The sequence below is a fragment of the Ixodes scapularis genome, unplaced genomic scaffold, assembly GCF_016920785.2.
Source record: "Ixodes scapularis isolate PalLabHiFi unplaced genomic scaffold, ASM1692078v2 PGA_scaffold5__190_contigs__length_132052651, whole genome shotgun sequence".
Classification (NCBI taxonomy): domain Eukaryota; kingdom Metazoa; phylum Arthropoda; class Arachnida; order Ixodida; family Ixodidae; genus Ixodes; species Ixodes scapularis.
Genome location: NW_024609880.1, coordinates 96,541,693 through 96,555,300, shown reverse-complemented (window position 1 = coordinate 96,555,300; position 13,608 = coordinate 96,541,693). Strand labels below are relative to the sequence as shown.

Here is a 13,608-nt window from a genome sequence, read left to right as displayed (position 1 = left end):
TTTAGCAAAATTAGAGGGTGTTTTTTTTGTTTTGTTTTTTTGAACCATCAATTTGGAGCTTCCATTTATGTACGCAAAGTTCGGAGTCTTTCGGCATTTTCGATGAGGCAAATGAAAGGTAGAAAACAGCACTTTGTGAATTTAGTAAAGCAGTATTTTCATATGAGAGCGCCGTATTCATCTACTGTCGTAGAGGGCCTACCTCATTTTTATTATAAGGGGCTACATGGCAACGGAAGTTGACACTGCAATAAGAGGAGAATTGCAAAAATTGTTCGAAGATTCCGGGAAATATAAAGACTGGTGGGGGACCGAAAAATTGAGTTTTTCAAATGAATCTGAATCAGCAAAATTTTAACGGCTAGTGTTTTTTGGAGTTTATCAGGTTTATCTGAGAACGCAGAACAATAATTACAGCTAATGGAATGGGAAGAATTATAGCACTGGCCTGTCCTCATCTCCTAATTCCTCTACTGTTGGCACTGATGTGCCAACAATAGAGGTGCACCATGCTGGGCTTGAAAAATCCGGCTTGAGAGGGCAGGTGCCAATGCTTGCATCTCTCCATTACGCTTGATCGTGGCCCTAAAATCAAGCATTATCAATAGAGGAGATCTGCATTTCTGTGAAAAATGATTGCAGACAGATCTAATGTCCTCCTTACTGTCGGTCAGGGTGTCCTAACGGAAAACAATGATCTATTTTGCAGCTCGGCTGTTTTCTCTTGGGTCTGTCTGCTTGCATTCGCCGTACGTTCTGCAAAACAAAGCGGTTATTGCCTACCATGGTAGTTTTCATTAGGACGAGGCTCCTGTGTGCTTACCACTGGCAGCATGAAAGATAGAACCAGGTCTTTGCTTCCTGCTGCTGTCCCCCTCGTTGACAGACTTTCCAGCCAACAGTGAAAATTCAGACTTGTATAATTACATTCCTAGACATTCCAAGCTGGGCTAGATGGGCGTTCACACTGAAGTTAGTGTCGTCCTCACCGCAAGTTGAGCTGTAGCCTTGAGTCTCGCTGTTTGGTGACTTTTCTGTGAGTCCGACATTGCCACCGGCTAAAGTTCCTTGCCCTCTTTTGAGATAGGCATGCCATGACCAGCTTGATTAGGCCCTAAAATGGAACATTCTCATGAAGAGAGATCTGTATTTCTGTGAAAAATGATTGCAGACATATCTAATGTCCTCCTTACTGTCGGTCAGGGTGTCCTAACGGAAAACGATGATCCATTTTGCAGCTCGGCTGTTTTCTCTTGGGTCTGTCTGCTTGCATTCGCCGTACGTTCTGCAAAACAAAGCGGTTATTGCCTACCATGGTAGTTTTCATTAGGACGAGGCTCCTGTGTGCTTACCACTGGCAGCATGAAAGATCCAACCAGGTCTTTGCTCCCTGCTGCTGTCCGCCTCGTTGACAGACTTTCCAACCTACAGTGAAAATTCAGACTGTTGCATAATTACATTCCTAGACATTCCAAGTTGGGCTAGATGGGCGTTCACACTGAAGTTAGTGTCGTCCTCACCGCAAGTTGAGCTGTAGCCTTGAATCTCGCTGTTTTGTGACTTTTCTGTACTTCGACATTGCCACCGGCTAAAGTTACTTGCCCTCTTTTGAGATAGGCATGCCATGACCAGCTTGATTAGGCCCTAAAATGGAACATTCTCATGAGGAGAGATCTGTATTTCTGTGAAAAATGATTGCGGACAGATCTAATGTCCTCCTTACTGTCGGTCAGGGTGTCCTAACGGAAAACGATGATCCATTTTGCAGCTCGGCTGTTTTCTCTTGGGTCTGTCTGCTTGCATTCGCCGTACGCTCTGCAAAACAAAGCGGTTATTGCCTACCATGGTAGTTTTCATTAGGACGAGGCTCCTGTGTGCTTACCACTGGCAGCATGAAAGATCCAACCAGGTCTTTGCTCCCTGCTGCTGTCCACCTCGTTGACAGACTTTCCAACCTACAGTGAAAATTCAGACTGTTGCATAATTACATTCCTAGACATTCCAAGTTGGGCTAGATGGGCGTTCACACTGAAGTTAGTGTCGTCCTCACCGCAAGTTGAGCTGTAGCCTTGAATCTCGCTGTTTTGTGACTTTTCTGTGACTTCGACATTGCCACCGGCTAAAGTTACTTGCCCTCTTTTGAGATAGGCATGCCATGACCAGCTTGATTAGGCCCTAAAATGGAACATTCTCATGAGGAGAGATCTGTATTTCTGTGAAAAATGATTGCGGACAGATCTAATGTCCTCCTTACTGTCGGTCAGGGTGTCCTAACGGAAAACGATGATCCATTTTGCAGCTCGGCTGTTTTCTCCTGGGTCTGTCTGCTTGCATTCGCCGTATGTTCTGCAAAACAAAGCGGTTATTGCCTACCATGGTAGTTTTCATTAGGACGAGGCTCCTGTGTGCTTACCACTGGCAGCATGAAAGATCCAACCAGGTCTTTGCTGCCTGCTGCTGTCCGCCTCGTTGACAGACTTTCCAACCTACAGTGACAATTCAGACGGTTGCATAATTACATTCCTAGACATTCCAAGTTGGGCTAGATGGGCGTTCACACTGAAGTTAGTGTCGTCCTCACCGCAAGTTGAGCTGTAGCCTTGAGTCTCGCTGTTTGGTGACTTTTCTGTGACTCCGACATTGCCACCGGCTAAAGTTCCTTGCCCTGTTTCGAGATAGGCATGCCATGACCAGCTTGATTAGGCCCTAAAATGGAACATTCTCATGAGGAGAGATCTGCATTTCTGTGAAAAATGATTGCAGACAGATCTAACTTCCTCCTTACTGTCGGTCAGGGTGTCCTAATGGAAAATGGTGAACCATTTTGCAGCTCGGCTGTTTTCTCTTGGGTCTGTCTGCTTGCATTCGCCGTACGTCCTGCAAAACAAAGCGGTTGCTTACCATGCAAGGCTGTATTAGGACCAGGGTGTAAGATAGACAGGTGGGGGAACGAGAGCCAAATGAGCGACCGGATTGTGTACCCCTCGGTTTTCTTTTTTTCTGTGGCGCCATCGATGTGGAGCACCGCAAACTCTCACTCCAGGTGGGCGACTGGCTAAACTGACGGAGATGGTTTCTCGTGGATTTTCAATAAAGACTGTCGTGCTCTCTGTTTATTTTGCGCACTCTCCCATAAAGTTCCATGCAAATCCGATTCCGATTTTTTTCCTCTCGCCGCAGCGCCATCTGTTGCAAATCGGGGGTACCCGCAAGCAGACGAGTACACAATCCGGTCACGGCGCTGCGGTAGGCTTCTATGGGCCGTTTCCCCACCTGCTTATCCTGCACCCTGATTAGGACCAAGGTCCTGTGTGCTTACCTGCGGCAGCATGGAAGTCCCGACCAGGGATTTGATGCCGTTACTGGGGACTGTGGCCGAACCTGGACATTCGTGCTGCCACGAGTTCCTCTTTTGGAGGCCTTGTGTAGGCTGCAGTCATCGGTGCCGGGAAGACGACGGTGTTGGCCCTCGATGCAGCAGCCAGGGACCGCCACTGTTTGCTGCTCTCCATTGCCTCCTTGATGAGCTTTCCAACATACTCTAGAATTCAAACCTTTGCATGATAACATTCCTAGGCTCTCTGGACAAGGCATTCACACTGCAGTTAGTGTTATACTCACTGTAAGTGGGATCCGTAATCTCTGGTCGTGCTGTGTGGTGGCCCTTTCGTGCTTTTGATGTTACGACCGACCAACGTGGCTTGCCCTCTCGTGTGACGGCTTGGCAGCGGTTTGAGTTTTCGTTGAAATGGAGGATTGCAAGTCGAGTCCTGCAAGATGGTTACATTTCAGTGATGGTAAAGTGTGCCACTTACAAAGAGTGGTTATTCTGGCATCAATCCAATTCCATTATCTGATCATTAGGAAGAGACTGTCAGGTTTGTCGCATTGTAACCAATGGACTGGATGAAAGTGTCCAAACAAAGGAAATGTGATTGTAAATTGGTTGACTTACTTTGCAAGCATGCCTTCTGGGCTGAAAGCCTGGGACTTCGGGGCGAAGTCTATCAGGACGCTGTGGAACGCCTCCAAAGCATATGTCTGGCCATGTGGAGACATCTGTGCAAGGTCCTTCAGGAGCAGTTTGTTGCCAGTGATGCTCTTGAATTGGTTGTAGGCCTGCGAGTCTGAGGATGATACAAGTTTTAGAAAAACCACCTTCATTTGGAAGAACAAAAACATACTGGGATCCATCCATGGTCGTGTTGGCTCTGGCATGTCACCATGGAGGCACCTTCCATAGGTTCCTTCGTGCCCCGAGTGTTTGTTGATGACATGGTTGTGCATGCTGAGCCAGATGTCGATGAGCAGCTTCTCGTCGCCTCCTGCAGCCCTTGCTGACCAGTACATATGGTTTGTAGCTGTCTGGATCCAGATTTGCAGGTCTTGGCATCCAGCCCGTTTGCTTGCTGCTGTCAGCTTCTTTTTCACACCTAAAATTCAGAGTCGTGTCAGGGAAACCTGCAGCGTGATCGCTGGAAAATAAAGGCTACACGAATGGCCTGTTAGGATTGCTTACTTTTGGAGATGTGCCATATGTCAAAGAAGTGGTCAATCCCGGGTTCGTGCGTCTTCATGTGCTTTCGTGTGGCAGGGTGACGGTCAGTCACCAACGATCGGATCTTGATACCTGCACCATTAGGTTTCCGAAGATAGCAAAAGAATAAGTGATTATGCCAATTTGAACAGAGTGCCTGAAAGGCCGCCGAGTAGTGATATACATGAACTAAGCATGAACATACCTTTCTCCTTGAAGAATTGCAGCTGCTTGAGGAGGCCCTCCTTCTCCATGTTGACACTGGCCATGGCCTGTTCAGACTAAAAAAAGGTGTGAAATGAATATTTTACCAAAATAGTGCATAGCAGTGAAGTAACTGATGACATAACACAAGAGAAAGATTATGAGATTGTTGCAACTGGTTCACGTAAATTCGACTACTTGCCTCTTTTAGCTGGACCTGGACAGAGTGTAGAATCTTGTTGATTTGCTCGACGTGGACTGTGTACGTCAGGTACTTGGCACAGAACCCAGGGGAGTCAAATCTCCCGTCAGCAGAGATGTCCACCTCTTTGTTCTGCAACTCGTTGAGAAGTTCTTGTTGCTCTTGCAGCCAGACCTGTTCATGCAGATAAATATTGCTTTAGAAAGGCATGGAGCATACTACAATAGTCCCATCTGTTTATGTATGCATAGTGTAGTGTTGTAGAATGAATGACTGAGTGAAAGAAAAAGGAAAGCACAATGCAGCGAGTTTGAATGTGACTTAGATTGTGCTAGGTTGTGATTTGTGTTTTTATGTTTGTGTATTTCATAAAAGAGGCAGCAGGCCGCCCGTTACCTCGAAGCTGCCCTACCCTTTTCCATTCTGACAACCACCCTCTGTCTCTTGACTCTCACGGGGAACCTGACTCACTCAACCCAATGCCAGACAGGGAACTGCCCCAGGATACTACACATAGCAGAAATAAATTAAAGTATCGTGGATTTAGTAGCCCATGGCACATATGTAACATGATGTATAAAATTTTATCTCTTAGCACTATACCATTGAAGTGGCATACTACAAGAAGATATTTATTCATTTAACCGAAGTGTGACTGGGGCTCCAGTTTTGCACCTCATTGGAAAATTGGGTATATGGGAAAAAAATGCAGTTGCAGTGTCCCGGAATATTGCTCACCTTGTGGATTGCAGGTAAAGCGAAGGCCTTCCGATGCTCGTAGAAGCTCGAGTCGGAGATGACCTGCACGTTCATATGGCGTAGCATCCGCAGCGTAGGGGCAATCTTCACTCCAGAGAAGACCAGGTGGCTGGTCAGCAGTATGTTCCCTGCTGGTCTGCCGTTGACGATGGGCTGGCTTTTCCATGTGCGCACGTGCTCCACAGGGCAGATGCTGTAGACTGTGATCAGTGTGCCGGTAGTTTCGATCGTTGTTTGGCACAGTCTTGAGCACTCTTGGCACGTCTTGAAAAGCTCCCTTAGGCAGCTCTCGAACACCAGAAACTGGCGCTCTTCTTCTGGTGGTGGTGGTGGAGCTGATGCACCATGCTCGATTCTGAAATGGGATCATGTGAAGCATTCTTTACAGATTCTATGTGTTTATATGCACAACTTACCTCTCGTAATCCTCGCTGTGAGACGGAGAGTAGGTTGCGTCAGAGTCTGGCATGTTGCTGGGAACAGGAGATGTGCATTCATATGGCACCCCACTGCTACAAGTGGAGAAGGCAGACTCGGGTGGATGCGACTGTGCAGGCACGTCTGCGACAGGGACAGGTGGCACCACTGCAGGGATGTTTGTTTCAGCAGTACAGTCCCTGAGGGTCATTTCTGCCTCGCAGGGTGCAGGCAGTCCAGTTGCCGAGGCCTGAGTCTGCAAAGGGCACTGTTTATTACACATTTCATATTTTTAAAATTAAAGGGTGCAACTCGAGCACTCCACACAATGCCGTCACCGCGGCAAACATCCTTGATGCCTAGTTTTTTAGCTGATGGCAAACATCCATGAATTGTTTTGTAGCCTTTCCATAGCTTAGAATTTCATGCACTCAACCAAAGCTCTCACTGTAATACAAATCTAAGGGATGCCTCACTCTTTATATTTGTTTTTATAACTTACATTACTATCTATATTTTCAGTCTCTAGCTCAGCAACAATAAATGTTCATGTCGCGATATGATGTCACATTACATACATACGTAAAGCTGCAGCTTGACATGTATTTACCAACCACTGAAGGAAATGCAACCAACGAGCACTTATAGCCGCAAGTGGGAAACATACAGCAACTGCCATGGGTTCTCAGTGTCCAGAAGTGCCACCAAGCAACAAAATCATGGCGTGCATTTGCTATGTGCATACAAATTTGCAAACGCGGGTTTGCACGCAATCGTGGGTGCAGGATTGTGAGAAGAAAAAAAAAACTGAGTTTGCTCACAAGAGTAGATATAAAAGAAAACCTGCTTGTTAGTAGTCACGGACACTTGGAACTTTGCTAAGCTGATACGAAAGGGTTCCTGTCTGTAAACAAGCTGGGAAAACATGTATTGACTTTGGGTGGGTCAATAGCAGAGGGGGGTGGTGATGGTGGTACCATTAGAGGCGATTTATGACTCTGTCCTTTTATCCTATTTGTTCGTGTTTTCTTTTTACAAATGAGTTCGATCCTGCAGATGGTGCATGCTGATAGGGTTCTTCGTTTTCGGGTAAAACCCGATAATACCTAATTTTTCTCCCCCGAATAGTTCTGATGAAAATCGGGTTAAACCCGATTTCTCCCCGAAAAGCAGTGTTGAAATCACCTGACTTGATAGAAAATATGAACCATTCTGGATCTGTTTAATTCCTTGGTCATCAGTTGATGGTTACAATTTTCTTCGATTTGCGTGACCTCCGCAAAGATTCACTTCAGCGCCGATCAGAAGGTAGAAACATATCCTATGCCTATATAATATATTTTGTTTACTTTTGTTCATGTAAATAACACATTGCACGTATTTGTAATTGATAAAGAAATCCCGAAAAAAAATCCGAATTTCGGAATGGTTTCTGGAAAAACCCGATTTCTTCCCGATTATCGCCCGGAAAAATAGCGCCCGATTTTTACCCCCCCGATTTTTGAAAAATATAAAACCCGAAAATGAAAACCCCATGCACCGCACCATTCGCGCGATAAGCTCTCGAACCGCTAGTCCGGAACATTAGGCACCACTGATCGACTTGACGAATGCCATGTGGATTCCCATGTTACACAAATGCCTCCTCAGTTCTTAGTTCAGAATATAGATACCAGAAGCAGCCGCACTGCGCAACGCAGAATGCCATGTTCGTGACACTCCCAAAAATATTTGAGCCATCGAAAAACTCACCACGACTTTTTGGCGCTTTGGGGGAGGATCGTCGGTCTCATCGGCGACGGGAAGCAGAAGCGTCGGCACAGCATCTGATCGAAGACGGGAACGACGCAGGTCGTCCTTTCGGAAAGCAGTCGGCTCGAAATGTTCGGCACAAAAACGGGGAATGAGAGGCAGGTTCTCATGTCGTGCCCTCGCCCGGCGCAGCGTAACCACGCAGTCCTTCGTGGTTCTTTCTCCGGCAAAGAGAAGAATCGCAAGCCCTTGCGAACGTTCTTCCCAGTTTGATGGCGGCACGTCTTGACGAAACAAACGTTCGGCATTTCAGGGAAATCGCTCACTCAAAGGATAAAAGAAACTACTGCAATACGCAGTCGCATTCCACAGATGACAAGGAAAAGTTTGACTCATTCACGTGGAAGGATCGCAAAGCTGGCTTCGGAGTCGGGATCCACGGGAAGAAGGAACACGTGTGTCGCAAACGCACGCTTGCACACGCCCCGGGAAGCAGACGACCCGACGCGCCGACGCATCACCCCCTAGCAACAAGCTTGCGGGGAGAAAACATAGTTCGCTGGCTTTGGAACGATAATTGCAAACTATGTTTCCCGCACCACAATCAGTTTACGTTTTTCTCAAACTCTAATTTACAACAAGCTTAAAAAGTATTGCAATAATAACGTTCGCATTCACCGCGAGATGCAGCATTTCCATTGGTCAAGTTTTAGCGATGGCCAGGGAATGGGCGATTGTCTTTCAAGAGAAAATAGTAACGATATATTTCTACTGCCATTTACTTAATAAACGGTTTTGTACTCTAAAACTTTGTATACATATTAACTTGCACCTACTACGCAATATAACAACATAAACAGACGATCGCAGAAAGCTCCGGAGGGCACCTTTAATGCGCTTTGCCGGATGCGTAACGCTTCGCCCGCCTTGAACAAGCTGGTATGCATTGGACTAACATTTTTTGAAGCGCGGCAGGTTTAGTGTAGGTCCTATCATAATGGTCCTGCAAGACTTCCCTGTCCGCCACAAGCTAGCCAATAATTCAAGGACATAACGACGGCAGCGTATTCAAACAGTGTAAAATAAAATATATATAATATTTATAAGAACACCATCGTCTTCACTGCTTGGCTTTCAAATTTTTAGCGCCGCAAATAATCGTAATCAAAATATTTTTTATAATTGAAGACCCCTCGTCGTGCATCGAACCCAAAATTACGCTTACGTGAAACATGATTCGGCGCGGGAGCAACTCGAGTCACCGTATTTTTTTTTTTTTTTAACGTGGCTTTTGTTTTTTAATCTAACTGAGGTACCACTGGCAGAACACGAATCGCATACTTGGAAGGATCTGAAAACTCATATAGCTGGTTGAGTGAATGCAATACTATCGCATTCGTTGAAGCTCGATTTGTTGATTCGAACTTCAACAAATCACACGCACCCATTCTCCCTATTTCTGTTTACCCAGTCATAGTCGTTCCTCACGATGCAATACGAGTACAAGTAACGGCAGTTTATGCAATGTTGACGATACACAGCCGTGATCGCGCGGTTTTTAGAAGCGCTATAGAACGAGCACAAGCGTCGAATTTCGGTACTCTGATTGATTTCTGTCTTCCCGCCGTGACACCACACGAGAAAAGCGATTTCGTTCTCTCTGTGAAATTAGGAACACAGAAATCAAGATATAATCCCGTAATAAAACAAAGCGAAATAGATCTCTGCAGCCAATACCCAACCGTTCGGGAGGTGAATAGGCAAAAGCGTATATAACTTCCGTGCCTTTACCCTCTGCGCACCGCCAGAGAGAGTCATACAAACTCCTTTGCGCTATTATCAACACGATTGCGTTTGCAAGCCGGTAGTTTGACTCGGCTGGATTCGTCCCTTCTGACTTTCATAGCTCTCTATGAAACCAGAAAGGTAGATACTTTTCTCCATTGGGTTGGTTTGCCCGGGGCCTCCAGTTATTTACGGCCAAAATCACACTAGAGGCGCTTCAGCAATGTTCACTCTGGTCGACACACGTGCTCCTTAAAAATGCCTGTCGTCAACTCTTTCCCAAAAGATACTTGAAGAGCCAATCTTAGAGACCGACGGATAACGAGGCCTTAGACCTCAAAGAAATTACAACACAAATTTGGCGTCGTCATTCCCAAACTGGTTGCCGGACGAAATCCAGGGTTGGTAATAGTAACATAAGATACGTACGGCAGAATTCCCTGCCATAAATAAAACGATTTGGCTAACGCCAATGTAACGCGAAATAGGTGCAAAGAGTTTTGCGATAGGAAGCGTGAACCGAAAAAAAGGAACAAAAAAAGAAAGACAGAAAGAAAGACTGAAGAAAAGGAGAAACTAGAAAAAGATCTCTGGTGACTTGGCCAAAAAAAATTCTGTTCATGTGATTTTTCTTGTCACGTGACCAAACAAAAAAAAAAACGAAAAAAAAAAATAACACGAGAAAAAAAACCATCCCCTGCCCGGTTTCGAAGCTAGGCCCTCTTGATCGTAAAACTAGCGCGCTATCCGTTGCGCCAACATAACTTTTTTTTTCTTTCTTTATTGCAAGTTGCGCCAACATAACTCTGCCTGTAATGCTCACGCATTCCCACATCATAGGCGAAAGCTTAGGTGCCTTCGCAGTTTTTCATGCATATGTTATTTTTATTTGTGGCAAGAGTTCACGTCCAGAATGCTTTTAGAGTTTTCGACCAAAACGAGTTTTCTTCATCCGAGTCACCTTCTAGAACCAGTAGACCGCACTGGGTCGTCCGGCTAATCAAGCAGCTATTTTCAAATTCTCTGGCGTGCCCGTCCTCGGATCCGAGGTCGCCGTTTGACAAGCTTAACTTTCTTCCACCTCTTAACCGGAACCCCACGGCAGCTTTGTTCCGTCCCCACTCCCTCTCGAGAGGATGGCTCACCCCGAGGCTAATCCCATTCTCTAAACCTCTTTTCATCCAACGCTTGACCTTTCCCTCCCCGTCCCCCGGCTTCGGGAGAGAAGGTTCTTCTCTGCAGAACGTCCCGTTTGTACAGCGGCCTTTAAAGTTCAAAGATTGTCCTGTCTTTATCGTCCCTTTTGTGTCTCCACTTTTTAATGTTTAAAAAGTATCAACACGCTAAAATAGTACAATTTCCGGGATTTCATTTTCATCCCCCAAGTGTGATGCGGGAACCGCGCCATAGAGCCACGGTCGTTTCCGCACTTTGTTATCGCTAGGATTTGACAGTGCTCAATCACGATGCAAGACACGCACAGAGCCACGCTCGCTTTTGCAATGCGCCACCTAAAGGGGTGTCCAAACAGGACGCGACTCCGACAAATCGTGAAAATTGAAGCGGGCTTGAAGCGGGCGCGTCCGCTTCAATTTTCACGATTTGTAGGAGTCGTGCGTTTTGTAGTGTCCTGTTTGGACACCCCTTAATAATGATATATCTTGTTGAGACGTGCGCACATCCGTCTTGCGCAGTGTTAGCTCAACGGCAGCACTTTCTGTAAAGGCGGATTCACACCGGGGATAGCAGTCGCGCGATCCAACTAAATCGCATCGCAAAAAAAGAAAAAAAAAGTAATTAGTTGGTCAATTTGGCGTGCGCGATGAGCGAGTCCAATGCCTTCGTTGGCGAGTCGCGTCTCAAAAACTCTCGCTCCGAACGCCGTTGGTTGGCTCGGCCTCTCCGCGACTAGAGTGCATCGCAAAACATCGGGTCAGCAAGCGACTGCTCAAAACCCGTCACTTTTTGCCCGCGATAGTCGCTTTTGCGATGAAAGTTATGGCGCGACTAGATCGCGTCGCCGGTGTGAACGCGCCATAATGTCGAACCAGTCTCACGGCGCGTCCCGATATTGGCTTGTGTACCTACGCGCGAGTAAAACATCTGGCACAATTTGCGTTTGCAAAGCCTGCTCCAGCCGCGTCAAAACATTCAGCCAACGTTTGGACTGCAGAAATCAAGAGACAACCAAAATAAGATAAAGTTGCCAGCCGAATAAAACTTGATTTCTATTTAATTAAGATGAAGACCACCCGCGTACATCAAATACCTCATCAGCCGAACTCCAAGGCAGTAAGCCTAGTTCTGGCACTTGTTTGGCACCTTTGGCCCGTCGCTGCCAGATCACAGCCAAACTATCGGGAAGCGAAGCCTAACTTGGGCACTCGCTTGGCGACTTGGGCCCAAAGATGTCAGATCTCAACCGAACTACGAGGTAGTAAGCCTAACTCTGGCACATTTGTGGCGATTTTGGCCCGAATGTGCTAGGTGACAGCCGAACTGTCAAAAAGTGAAGCCTAACTTTGGCATTAGTTTGGCGATTTTGGCCCGAAAATGCCAAAGCTCTGCCGAACTACAAGGTAGTAAGCCTAACTCTGGCACATCTGTGGCGATTTTGGCCCGAATGTGCCTGGTGACAGCCGAACTGTCAAAAAGCGAAGCCTAACTTTGGCATTAGTTTGGCGATTTTGGCCCAAAAATGCCAAAGCTCTGCCGAACTACAAGGTAGTAAGCCTAACTCTGGCACATCTGTGGCGATTTTGGCCCGAATGTGCCAGGTGATAGCCGAACTATCAAAAAGTGAAGCCTAACTTTGGCATTAGTTTGGCGATTTTGGCCCAAAAATGCCAAAGATCTGCCGAACTAAGGGGCAGTAAGCCTAAATCTGGCATTTGTTAGGCGATTTAGGCCCGAAGATGCCAGATAATAACCGAACTACCCGGCAGCGAAGCCTAAGTTTGGCACTTGTTTGGCGAATTAGGGCCAAGATACCCAGACTGTTGCCAAGGGAGGTCAGGTTTGGCACTACTTTGGCTTCTTCGGGCTTTTTAATGCCCTAAACTGCCAGACGCTAGCCAAGTTTTGGCCCAGAACTCGGTGCTGCCTGGGTTCATATACACACAATTTTTACCCTTTTCTCAATGAGAGTACAGAACTAGTCCCCCAGCTAGAATGTGGGTGATAATTATTTCGCCCATAATAATTCGAAAGCGATTAGTCGTTAAGGTTTATCTCTCTTATTGAAGAATTTGGCGTGCAAACTGAAGAACTTTATTTTAATAAAAGTCACAATTTTACGATGATTGAGGAGTCTCTCCCCATGAAAGTCCACAGTGAGCGTTTAAAAAGGCGCACTAAATACAATTTTCAGACTGCCTAATTTGAGCAGGTATATTACAAAAAGGAAAAATTTTCCCGAAAGAAAAACATTTTTTTTTTTTACTTTATGGAAGACTTGTTTCGGACGTCGCATTTGGCTTACTAAATTTCTTCCATTTCCGAACCGATTGGCGAAATAGGATGAAAAGTTTGGATTGAGATATTTGGTTTATTATTTCCAAGTTATGAAAAGACACAAAAATACAGGGATGAAGAGAACGCAAACAACACATTACAAAATAGAGCTAGGTCTCGGTATCCTCCGCCAAAATGAGTTTCACAGCTTAAATATAACGCTATCTTCCTTCTTCTTTTAGGGGGGGTGGGGGTGGCGGGGGGGGGGGGGATTTTTTTTTTTTTTTTTGACCTAAGTCTCCGGTGCAGACACTTAAAACGTATTTTTCGAAGTTCCGTGTCTCCCTATACTGACATAGTGAGAACAGTAGGACGTGTGTTTCCAACGACGGGCCTCCACGAGCACGCGCTCCATGACTTTTACCGCCGTGGTTTGGTTGAGCGCATGCGATCAAGATCCGCGAGGAACGAAGCGTTGTCGAAGCTTAAAACCTCGCGC

The 13,608-nt window shown here is 46.1% G+C and overlaps 1 protein-coding gene across 1 annotated transcript; it reads right to left on the bottom strand.

Moving 5' to 3' along the window:
• Positions 1-2,816: 2,816 nt before the first annotated feature.
• LOC115321640 lies at positions 2,817-8,039 on the bottom strand. Its single transcript, XM_029981884.4, has 11 exons — positions 7,872-8,039; positions 6,119-6,375; positions 5,682-6,057; positions 4,944-5,117; positions 4,743-4,818; positions 4,520-4,630; positions 4,185-4,433; positions 3,956-4,127; positions 3,622-3,770; positions 3,320-3,541; positions 2,817-2,877 (listed from the first exon to the last, which is right to left on the bottom strand). The coding sequence occupies exons 2-10, from the start codon at positions 6,328-6,330 to the stop codon at positions 3,360-3,362; spliced, it is 1,701 nt and encodes a 566-aa protein (XP_029837744.1). The 5' UTR covers positions 6,331-6,375; positions 7,872-8,039; the 3' UTR covers positions 2,817-2,877; positions 3,320-3,359.
• Between the last annotated feature and the right edge of the window lie 5,569 nt (positions 8,040-13,608).

Excerpts from the sequence above, each read along its gene's own strand:
- LOC115321640 (XM_029981884.4), bottom strand. The coding sequence starts at position 6,330 with ATGACCCTCAGGGACTGTACTGCTGAAACAAACATCCCTGCAGTGGTG. Across the intron at positions 5,118-5,681 it reads CTTTACCTGCAATCCACAAG|GTCTGGCTGCAAGAGCAACA; the intron begins GTGAGCAATATT and ends CTGCATGAACAG. Across the intron at positions 4,631-4,742 it reads GCAATTCTTCAAGGAGAAAG|GTATCAAGATCCGATCGTTG; the intron begins GTATGTTCATGC and ends CTAATGGTGCAG.